General features: G+C 42.2%; 1 protein-coding gene across 20 annotated transcripts in view; it reads left to right on the plus strand.

The window, feature by feature from the left end:
- Depdc5 (DEP domain containing 5, GATOR1 subcomplex subunit) overlaps positions 1-12,332 on the plus strand; it is a 132,532-nt gene that overhangs the window by 98,374 nt on the left and 21,826 nt on the right. For 17 of the 20 annotated variants that reach the window (XM_031340727.1, XM_031340720.1, XM_031340723.1 and 14 more), the window contains 4 exons: positions 905-970; positions 6,611-6,762; positions 9,742-9,819; positions 10,548-10,680. In XM_031340727.1, the coding sequence (XP_031196587.1) occupies positions 905-970; positions 6,611-6,762; positions 9,742-9,819; positions 10,548-10,680 (429 nt within the window). The remainder of the gene's footprint in view (positions 1-904; positions 971-6,610; positions 6,763-9,741; positions 9,820-10,547; positions 10,681-12,332) is intronic. The other 3 variants (XM_031340733.1, XM_031340734.1, XM_031340735.1) reach the window with 1 other exon arrangement.

Genomic DNA, 12,332 nt, shown 5'->3' on the forward strand with positions numbered 1-12,332 from the left:
TTTTAAAGATTTATTTATTTATTTATTATAAGTACACTGTAGCTGTCTTCAGACACACCAGAAGAGGATGTCAGATCTAATTACTGATGGTTGTGAGCCACCATGTGGTTGCTGTATTTGAACTCAGGACCTCTGGAAGAGCAGTTGGTGCTCTTAACCACTGAGCCCCAGAAGATCTTTGACATTCCTATTTGTCATTTTTGCTTCAAATACACAGGCATTTAAGTCCAGCCCTGAGTAGAGAGGGGTGGTTGCTTCAGAAGGCCATTGCATTAGTGCTTATGTACCTGACTTGATGTCTTAGTTTCTCAATTTCATCACCCGGGCAGTAGAGGAGCAGTGCTGCTGCCCCTAGCACCCCCATGCACACAGATCACGCAGGACTTCTCTCCTTTCTTCTCTCTGCTGCCACATTCAGTAACCAGTAGGCAGAAGAAATCTTAGGCTCCAGTGTCTCTCTCCTAGAAGGCTGATACCTAGCTACACAGAAGGACAAGATGCCACTGCTCCTTTACCCCACTGTTCCCAACACTGCTCTGGGGCTTTCCCTCTTCCACGCCATAGGTCTGAAGAAAGTCAGAAGCATCCAAGCCTTGGGTACACACATGGAGCTTGGCTGTACCTTCCAGCTCTGGTACTTACACCCACATGGATGGTATTCTGCTGATTGAGATGTGGTTTCTTGCTCGTGCTTTGCATTTGGTTATTGTCTTTCTGGGTCAGTCCTGCTCCCTGTTCCACCCCCACCCCATTTCCTCACGTCCTGGTTTTTCTTCTTCCCTCCTTGTTTTCATGTATTTATTTACTTATTTTTCATCCCCCTCTCCTCTCATTTACATAATCCATTTCTTGGCTCCCTTGCACCTGCTGCTGCTGCTGTTGCTTCCTCCTCCTCTGACTTCAGGACGGGGCCTTCTTTATGGAGTTTGTCCGCAGCCCACGCACAGCATCATCTGCCTTCTACCCTCAGGTTAGTCCAAACTCCAGCCTGTGCATGCCCATCCTGTTGGCAGAAGGCTTAGGCTGGCCTTCTGTTTACCTCTGAGCAGATAAAATTGGACTGAATCTAAATTTGAGGGGCAGCTGAAATTGGATTTGTCTCCAAGGTATCTCGGTGTTCACAACAGCAAAGGAGAATGGGAGAGATTTGTGTCCGAGGACAGCCCGCCATGCCAGCGCCGGACAAAAGGCTTCTCACTGCTGCTTGTGTGGTTCACCCAATTGCCATGACTCTCATTGTCGCCACACTGCAGCATCTGCCCTTTTAAATTATATAAGCATCATGAAATGTGCATATTTAAGGACTGAACACTTATTTTTCTCCTCTTCATACAGCCAAGATAAATTTAAAACAATATGGCAGGAAGTGGTGGGGAACAAAAACACCATCATTTATAAATAGGCATGAGCTATATCATAGGCTAATGGTGTGTGGTCCTGAGCTGCTCACTTGCTTTCTGGGCTTCATTTATTTGTCAAATGAAAGTTTGAGATGAAGTCATTGAGGACTTTCCAGGCCTTAAAGTTCTTTACTTATTACCACATGCCAAGCACATGATCTCATTTCACCTTAGAACATAACCTAGTAGTTAAGTAAAAGTGTTATTCCAGTTTTATAAGTGGAGAAATAAAGGACAAAGAAGTTGCTTTCTACAGGTTAGAGAACTGGGATTTAAACCCATAACCCACAAGGTTTGACTCAAGACCCACACTGTAATTAGCATTAATAATTTACTGTTTTGACTGCTTTTGAAGGCAAATAGGTATCCTTGCTCTTTATGCAGTCTTCTAAGTATTATATGAAATTGACTGAGCTGTAGAGAAATAGTTACAAAGATCTGAAAGAATGAACAGATTTATGCAAAGTGAGTCTAGCTAAGGAGAATGGGACTTGTAAGGCTCAGTGGAAGAAGATAAGGAGTCCTTATTTAATGAAAGTCAGAAAAACAGCTCACTGAGCGACCACCTTGCCAGTACTTTATAAACATAACTCTTGTAACAACCTATAAAGGTGGGCAAGTTTCTACAGCTGGGAATAGTAAATAGAGGTCAGTTTCATAGAGGAATTAGTGATTCCACTCTATCCATTTGAATGAGAGATGTCTGTCTCTCCTGATGATGTAAAATCTAATCTTCATTGTAAAAGGAAATAGTAATTTAATAGTGATTTTAAATGGGGTCATTTTGAATATTAGAAACAACAAATTTGTTCAAATTTTCAACAAATTACAAGGGAATGAGATTATAACAAGCACATTTCTGATTATAGTGCAAATAAGTTTTTTGTTAGTTACTATAAACAATAAGAAATATCTGTATGTTTATAAATTAACACACTTCTAATCTTACATATGTAAATAAATGAACAGCATGATACTAAATAGGTGATCAGTGTACAGTCAACATCAGCCTTGATTGGAATTAGTATAATTGGCCCTCTATATCCATCCATAATCAACCATGGATCAAAAGTATTGGGGAGGAAAAATTACATCTATTCTGAACATGTACAGACTTTTTTTCCTGTACAGTGTAACAGCTGCTCTCATAGCTGTTCTGTATATTAGGTATTAAAAGTCAGTTAGAGATGACTTAAAGTCATGCAAGTATGTCCATCCTGCAACCTGGGGGCTGCATGTACTGCAGGGCAGCTATGAGTACATCCCAATAAAAAATCATAAATTTAAAACATTAAGAGACTTCTTTAATTTTTTAAAATTCTGTGTTTTGTTATGTAACTGGACTTGTGATTCTAGTGTTTGACTTTGTAGGTGACCATGTTGTGTTGAAATGTTAGAAGATTGAGCATGTGAACGTATAAAGGCTGATTTGTATAGGTTATACACAAGTACCGAGCATGTGAATGTATACAGGATGATTTGTATAGGTTATACACGAGTACCGAGCATGTGAACGTATACAGGATGATTTGCATAGGTTATACACGAGTACCGAGCATGTGAACGTATACAGGATGATTTGCATAGGTTATACACGAGTACCGAGCATGTGAACGTATACAGGATGATTTGCATAGGTTACGCACAAGTACTATGTTGCTTATCTTAAGAGATTTGATCATCCATGAAGGGGGGGGTGAATGGCTGTGCTCTAAATATGCTATATTCATATATGAAATTACCAAAGAGTAATAAGCAAATATGCATTAAATTGACATAATTCAGCTTCAGTAGTTTTAATCACCCTTTGGTATAAAGACACCATTACCTCCAAGAAATAAAACCCCATAGATGAAGAAATAGATTCTAAAGCATAATTAGTTCTAAAGCATAGTTCATACTAAAGCACTTTGGCATAGTACCAAAGCCAAGATTTGAAAGTAGCCTTCTTACTCCACTGTGTGTTAGAAAATTCATGTCAAATGGTTTTATATATTTTATAATAACAAAAATAAAAAGAACAAAGGTTTGCAATTTAATTGTATAGAGAAAGATTGCTTAGGGACTTTGGTAAGAGTTGAATTTTTAACTTATCCGTCTTTTTTGTTGTTGGTTTTGAGACTGGGCCTCTCTATAAAACTCTGGCTGCTCTAGAACTCACTCTGTAGACCAGGCTGCCTTGAACTCACAGAGATCCACCTGCCTCTGCCTCTGAGTGCTGGGATTAAAGGTGTGCACCACTACACCTGGCTTTATTTACACATATTTTCACAGCCTTTTGCCCTCCCCTTCACCCTACATCTCCCTTACAACTTCACTTGGGAGTCTTTCGAGGGGGAGGTGAGTGCTGAGATAGGGCTTTATTCTGTAGCCCTGGCTGTCGTGGAACTCGCTTGTAGACCAGGCTGACCTCAAACTCAGAGATCCACCTACCTCTGCCTCTGAGTGCTGGGAATAAAGATGTGGGTCACCACTTCCCAGCCCTTTCTTTTGTAATAACCCACCCACTAAATCTAACTAGTGCTTCCTTCCTTCCTACATAATTATGTGCCTATGAGGGAAATCTTGGGGGGTGGGGAGACAAACCAATATAGGGTAAGACAATATTAGGTAAAGCAGCTAGAATCTTGTGCTAATTTCAGCTCTAAACTTCCTGTAGCCAAAGTATGGGAAACATCATCCTAAGATTCAGAGTGGTCAGACAAAAAAGACAATAGCATTTTCAGGAAAACAACATTTTCTGGTCTTAGGATCTGAGCAAAATGTGCATCCATAAAAGATAGGATGTATGTGATACAGAGCAGAAGTCAGACATTCATGGGGGGCAAACCTGGCCTACCGTTTTGCTCTTTTAACTAAAATTTTTATGAGATAGAAATGCACATGCACACGCACAGGTACACACACCCTGCCTCTTTTGTCTGTTGTTTCTTTGTTTTTATTTTGAGACATTGTCTCATGTACCCCATCCAGTCTGTCCTGGAGCTTACTAAGTAGCCAAGGATGGTATTGAACTATTGATCCCCATCTCTGCCTCCTGAGTGATAGGATTACATATGTTCACTACCATACCCAGCTCTTTTTGTTTCTTTGCTTTCTTAGGTTGGTTGGTTGGTTGGTTTTGGTTTTTCACTCACAAATGGCTGTTTGAGTATTCTTCAATATTCTTATGAAGAGTTGAATTCAACAGAGATGTAGCCCAACATGTTTAATATCTGGAAGATGTTGGCCTGTTCCAAAGCCTCAGTGGTTGTGCACAGATGGTGACTGATTACTACAGCTACCTCTTGCTCTACTTCTCTGGGTGTTGATGGTACCCTTTGAATCCTATGTGATTGCCTTATTTTGTTTGTTTTGTTTTGTTTTAAATCATTGAACCTTGCTATGGTTCCCTTGCACAGTGGTTCTATTAGAGCCAGGGCAAGTTTTTATCTCATGGGACAGTTGATAATATCTAGAAACATTTTTAACACATCTGTGGGTAGTATTACTGACATCTAATGTATGGGATTGGGGCAGTGCACAGGCTACCCTGTGACAAAGATTCATTTGATCCTAAGTGGCAGTAGTGCTGAGATGACAAGCCCTGTTTTAGAAATAGATATTTACATCATGTAACAAAATATCTGGTATAAGAGAAGGCTCTGTCTGGAGGATTTATTTAAGAACTGTACGTTGAGGCTTTTATTGGTTTTTAGAAGTGCTCTGAAAGGTTTAGTCAGTCTTTGTAAATATTTTGTCTGAGAGGTGACCATTGGTGATACTGATACTGCAGAGATTTAGGTGAGTGGGGCATAGTCCTGCACTTTAGGAGCCTTAAATTAAATGAGACAAGCAGATTACTTTCTGAACAGTTCCTTTAGCAGCAAAGTCTACCACTTGGAAGCCAGTGTAGGGATAATCAGGAAACATTAAGATAACTGTGGGTCTTGACCCCTTTAGGGGGTCAAACAACCCTTTTTGGGGGGTTGTATATCAGATATTTACATTGCAGTTCATAACAGTAGCGAAATTGCAGTCATGAAGTAGCAATGAAAATAATCTTGTGGTTGGGAGTGGATCACAACATGTGGAACTATATTAAAGGGCCAGAGCATGAGGAGGGTTAAGACCCATGAAGACCTGTTGAGATGCGTTTTTAGCCAGTGAAATAAGGAACCACAGGACACCAGAACTCTATTATACTGTATAAAGAAAGTTATTAGACTAGAAGGGTAGACTTGGTGAATGGCTGGTATTGTGTGGAGATTACAAGTCAGACTAACTCTCTAGAGTTAGTTCACAGTGTGCTGGCTCATAGGGATGTGTAAGATTTCAGAGTAACAGAGTAACTAAGTTGGAATTAGATTTTAGAAAGATGCAAGCAAATGTTAATGGCTCATAGGTGGTGTTCAGGAGAAAGGCCAGTTACGATCCTGTTCCAGCCTTCGCAGATGGAGGGAGAGCGTGACCTATGGCATGTAAGTTTCCCAAGGGGAGGCCAGAGGACTAGACCTCTCTCAGGATGAAGCTAAAGGAGAAAACTTAGAGATGCCTCTGAAATTTGAACTGTCAGAAAACTGAATGTGCCACTGACAGGTACTGGAAAGGCTTGAGGTGGAAGGCTGAGTCATGGTAGATGGAAGGTGCCCCCTGGGATACCAACCCATTTGTCTTCTCCAAATTTCTTTTTCCTCCTCTTGGTCTCTTAAAATCCTGACTTCTATGTTCTTTCTTTTTTTGAGACGGTATCTCACTATGTAGCTCTGGCTGACCTGGAACTGTCTGTGTAGACCAGGCTAGCCTCAAACTCACAGAGATCTTCCTGCACTACTTTGCCCAGCCTTCTATGTTCTTTTTATGGGGAATGTCCTTCAGTGCCAGTCTTGTGGTTTGAGTCTGGACCTGAAGTGAAGGCTGTAGTTCTAGGGTTACTGTGACTGACTGGCTTCTGTCTGCCTTGGTTTAGAGGAAGTGAGTTTTTAATTTCTCTGACAAGGTAGTATACCCAGGACTGGGTATGGTCTCTAGACTCTTGGCTCTTCCACTAGGGACCAGTGAAGACTGAGAATGGGAGGAATGGAAAAAACCCTGTGTATAAGTAACTTCACTGTATGAACGTGCATGAATATGTATAAAATGTCTGTTCACTTCATAAACCAGAATAGCTTATTTACTGTCTCCTTTTGGTTAACTTTGGATCCATGTACTAACTTTTTATCCTTCTACAGGCATCTGTGGACCAAACAGCTCCTCTGGTGTTAGACAGCACCAGTTTAGGGGTCAGCACATGCCAGTCCATGGATAGAGGCAACAACCAGACCTTTGGGAACTCCCAGAACACAGAACAGGCCTTTCCCTCTACCAACTCTGGTGACTGCAGGTGAGCTACAGAATAACCAAACTGATGTTTTCATTGGGTAGGGGAAAGTTTAACCAAAGGCATAGCATTTGGAAGTCCAAAGCTCTTCGTCATGTTCTATCTGCTACAAGGTCATATGTGGGACCCTGAAGGAATCAGTCCTCACAACCAAGTGGTAGGGTGGAGGATTTGTGTTCTCTCAAAGATGTAGAAAGTATCAGACATCTCGTTAGTTCTGTTCATAATGCTTTGCACAAGTGCAAGTCAGTAAGAATGCACTAGCAGTGGATTAGTCACACACTGCATAAATGAGACTTTTCCTGTTCCTGAGAGTCCAGAGAAGGGTACTGCCTATGCCTCACTGCCTAGGAAGTATCCATGCTTTTTTTTTTTAAGGCAAGGTTTCTTTATTATGTAGTCTGGCTGTCCTGGAACCCACTCTGTAGATCAGGCTGCCCTCAGACTCACAAAGATCCACCTGCCTGCGCCTCCTGAGTGCTGCTGGGATTGAAGGTATATACCACAATGTTCCAGTTGATGGGATGGCCCAGTGTGTAAAGATGCTTGCCTTGCAAGCCTGCTGGCTTAAATGTGACCCTGGAACCTATGCAAAGGAAGAAGGAACCAACTCCATAAAGCTGTCAGTTTTGAGAAACTTTTTTCTCTCTTTCTTGGCAGTGTTTGCTTTATGGCAGTTCTACTTGGTTTGTTCTTACTGTTGCTATCCTGACTGAGCAGATCTTGGCTATAGGATCTGAGAAACTTGACTCTTACACCCCTCCCCTGAGGACAGCTGCTGCTCTTGGAAACTCACGAGCTGCTCCCTGTTGGCAGTCACTGCATTTCCTTACATCATAAGCTCTGCATTGACTTTGCCTCTACTGCATCTATCCACCACTGCATGTTCGTTTGGCTAGTAGAGGGGATGTTTGCTCAAGCCTAGTTAGAGGCCTTTTTTCCTCTAACTTCTCTCTGGCCCAAGTCCTCACCATACCCAGCTATGGAGGAGATTAGAGGGGCTACAGAGTGTGCACAAGGAGAGTACATCCATGTGCTTCCTCATTGCTCAAGAGGGTAGAGAAGCAGCATTTTTCTGCTTTTGGAAGAAAGAGGAACTTGAGGAGGCTGGAGGTGTGTCCTAGTTAGGGTTTCATTGCTGTGAAGAGACACCATGACCACAGCAACTCTTATAAAGGAAAACATTTAATTGGGACTGGCTTACAGTTCAGAATTTAGTCTGTTATCATCATGGCCAGAGCATGGCAGCACAGAGCTGGACATGGTGCTGAAGAAGAAGCTAAGAGTTCTATATCCAGATCCTCAGGCAGCAGGAAGAAACAGTGAGCCATTAGGCCTTGCTTGAGCTTCTAAGACCTCAAAGCCTACCCCTAGTGACTCATTTCCTCCAGCAAGATCACACCTCCTCCAGCAAGGCCACATCTCCTTCAACAAGGCCACACCTCCTAATAGTTCCACTCTTAGGAGCCTTTGGGGCCATTGTTTTTCAAACCATAAGGTAAGAAGACCAGAAATGGTGTGGTAAGCAAAAGCAGGACCTATGACTGAAAATTACACAGTGTGCATTCCATTTCATGATAAGGAACATAGTAGCAACAGGTACAGCTGCATTTGGAAGGGCTGAGTTGTCTGCCTTTGAAGGTGTTCGTGAATAGAAGGCCTTCTCTTGACTGCACACTTGAACTCAAACTCAGGGTTAGAGGTTTTTATTGTAGTGCTGGGGATTAACCTATAGCTTGAGATTATGAAATACTGCATTGAATCCTGAAACACCCCACAGCCTCCCTTTGCAAATAGGTACTCAGAAGATTGCAATAAGAGAAAGGGAAAAGTTTGAGGGATTTGCAATAGCTCCTGAGTATTAATCTCTTTTTTGTTTGTTTATTTGTTTCAGAGTGCCTCACCCCCATCTCTGTAATAGGTCTTTCCAAGTAGCCTAAGTTGATCTCAAATTCATGATCCTCCCAACTGAGTGCTGGGATTGCAGGCGTGTGCCACCACAGCAGCTTTAAGCATGTTTAAATCACTGTCACACCTTCCAGGCAGAACTTGGCAGCAAGTGGTAGAAAGATCAGGACTTTGGAATGTGACTCACTTGAATGCAGATCTGGATTCTGATGCTTCCCACCTCTTAGACCATCATCAGCTCACTTAGCTAGTTTGACTTGCTTTAGCGTTGGCTACCATTTTAGGTAACACGTGTGTCAGTCTTGTACCTTGGTTTACATGTTAGCCCCACACCACCCTGAAAGGCATGAATAGCGCTGACCCTTTTTAAGATTAAAAATAATAATAAAAGCCGGGCGGTGGTGGCGCACACCTTTAATCCCAGTACTTGGGAGGCAGAGGCAGGTGGATTTCTGAGTTCGAGGCCAGCCTGGTCTACAGAATGAGTTCCAGGACAGCCAGGGCTACACAGAGAAACCCTGTCTCGGAAAAACAAAAAACAAAACAAAACAAAAATAATAATAATAATAAAGACCAAAGTAATCCAGGGTCCCACAGCTGCTTAGTGATAATTCCAAGGCTCTATCCTGTAAATTCTCACCCAAAATTATCACGCAGTGCTCTTTGATTGGTCAAGGTTAAGTAACATGTGAAAGGCCATCAAGCAAAACCAGAGCAGCCTAAGATTTCTAGGAAGCATAACTGTTAATGGAGCTAGAGATGTGTCTCAGTGCAGAAGAGCTGCCGTGCTCTTCACAGGACGTGAGCCCCAGCACCCATGTTCCTAATTTACAACTGCCTGTAACTCCAGCTTCAGCGAACCCAAAGCCTTCCAGTGACTTCCATAGGCAAGCACACAAATAAATAGTGAAAGAGCAAAGTGATTGAAGAGGGGTGCTTTGAAGAGCGCTGTGTTTAGATATAAAATTACTTTGCCCATGTAAACTGTGTAAGGTCTTAGGTTCAGTCCATAGCACTGAAACTGAAGCCTGTTCCTGGCATGCGTGTCGTGTTCTGTTGTGCTCTGTGTTACAGCTCTCAGCAGCACGTAACAAGCTCTCTGACATCCTCCTCTACCCTGGTGGAGATCCTGGAAGCCATGAAGCATCCCTCGTGAGTGACGGGGCACATCTAGAAAGCAAGGGCAGAGGGAAGACTTGCTGTGGAGGTGTGGGTGGGTAGTCACCTGTCCTCTGGAGCCTCTGTGCCCCACTTATACAATGAGAGGGGGTTTGTTTTGTTTTGTTTTGTTTTGTTTTAGACAGGGTTTCTTTGTGTAGCCCTGGCTGTCCTAGAACTCACTCTGTAGACCAGGTTGGCATCACACTCACAGAGATCTGCCTGTCTCTGCCTCCCAAGTACTGAGATTAAAGTGTGCTCCACCACCACCCAGCTCTAATGAATTTTTAAAAATTACACTTTACTTATTTATTTGGGGGGAGCTAGAGGGCATGCACATGTGTGGGTGTTGGTATGCTAGTTATATATGGCAGTCAGAAGACAACCTGCAGGAGTTGATCCTCTCCCTCCAGATGTGCCCATCAGAAACTGAACTTAAATTGTCAGGTTTGGTGACAGGCACCTTCATGTACTGAGCATCTTGAGTTTTTATATACATGATTAATGCAGTAATTAAGTTCTCATGTGAAGTATATAGTGTAACACAGACAGAAAAAGTTTTCTCTAAATGTCCCTTCCCTTTTCAGTTCTCCTATCCTGCCAGGGGGTTTCTCTCAGCCTAGGAGTTATATATGAGCCCTCCCTTGGAGCCCTTACTTCCCGTCTTTTCTCTTTCCTATGGCCACTGGGCACATATTTCCTGCTCACTCATTGGAATCCAGGACAGGAGTCCAGCTGCTGTCTGAACAGAAGGGCCTTTCACCATGTTGCTTCATCAGTGCTGAGGTCGTACACTGGCTGATGAACAATGTGGAGGGAGTCCAGACGCAGGCGATGGGCATCGACATCATGCAGGTGAGACCACAAGGCAGGGCTTGTCTGCTCAGGTCCTGTGATCACGGTCTGTCACAGAAGGAGCCACCCATTCTTGTAACGAGATTTGCAAGCTGAGGTGAGGATTTGTATTTAACAGACATGAGGCATATCTAGAGTTGACGAGAGGATGGGTCTTCCTTTGAATACCCTTTGAAAACCTTAGGGTTAGAGATGGTAGCACAAGTCCCCAACAGCGCTGAGGACGTGGAGGTAGGAGGATCAAAGGTTCCTAAGTTAGAAGCCATCCTGTTTCTACATAGTGAGACCTTGTCTTAGAAATACATTAACAGGCTAGAGAGATGGCTCAGCGGTTAAGAGTGCCGACTGCTCTTCTGAAGGTCGTGAGTTCAAATCCCAGCAACCACATGATGGCTCACAACCATCCACAATGAGATCTGACCCCTTCTTCTGGGGTGTCTGAAGACAGCTACAGTGTATTTACATATAATAAATAAATAAATCTTTAAAAAAAAAAGAAATACATAAACGGATGTGTGTATATGTGTGTGTGCACAGACTTTGGCTTTAAAGTTTGCCAAAATTTATTGTATGAACTGAAATATTCTGGACAAAGTCTTGTTCTTGTCCCTCAAGACATTATCTGTGAAAGACTTTTCAGGGAACAGTGCCCAGCCCCAAGCCCAATTTTACCCTGATAATGCCTTTGTATCCAGATCCCAAGGCTGAATTCCAGGCTCTGCATCAGAGGCATTGTCACACAGTAGTACAAAGGCAGCAGACTGAGGAGCGTCCTCATCTCCTGTGTCTTGTGCCTAGACAGGACCACCTTATAGTGCTCATTTCCATATCCCCAAGACGTGCATGTTGCTTGGCACATAGTAGGCACTCAAGAGATTAATATTGCCAAGTTCAACTCACTGTTGAGTGAACAAAGCAGAAGAATGAATGAAGTCAGGTTGACTGAGCTGGCTCACACTGTCTTGTCCATACTGAGCTCTACAGGACAGTTGTTGAACAGCTGTCTTTTCATCGCTGCATGGTAAATTTAATAACTAATTTAAATAAGAATACTGTTGTCGTTTTTTGCTCTTTGGAGGTCTTGACATGCTATTTTGTATAGCTTTTCCCTGATAAACTCCCATCTCTTTGAGAGTATTATTTCTTTACTGATAAAAATGACATGCTGTTATAACAATTTAAGGGAAATGAGCTGGAGGTATACATATCAATGTAGATAAATGCCAGAAGCATGATATCACTAAAAAACAAGTTGATAAAAGAATCCAAGGCTTATACCTTTATTTAAATTTAGAATACTATAAAACCTCAGTCTGATGTCAATACATATCTACATAAAACCTTTAAAAATATATACTTGAAACATTCACTCAGACATACACGAACACGCAACATAAAATAAACAAATAAATCTTGGGGCTGAGGGAGATGGCTCATTGACTAATAGTGCTTACTGCTTATCCAGAGGACCAGAGTTTGGTTCCCATATCAGGTGGCTTGCAACCACCTGTGAATTCATCTCCAGAGGATCCAACACATAAATGTAAATACATCTTTAAAACAAGTAAAACAAAACAAAAATTTTTAATTTAAAAAACTTACTTGAGAATATTACTTGTATTAGTTACTTTTCTATTGTTATAACAAGGCAA

This window comes from Mastomys coucha, unplaced genomic scaffold, assembly GCF_008632895.1.
Source record: "Mastomys coucha isolate ucsf_1 unplaced genomic scaffold, UCSF_Mcou_1 pScaffold22, whole genome shotgun sequence".
NCBI lineage: Eukaryota > Metazoa > Chordata > Mammalia > Rodentia > Muridae > Mastomys > Mastomys coucha.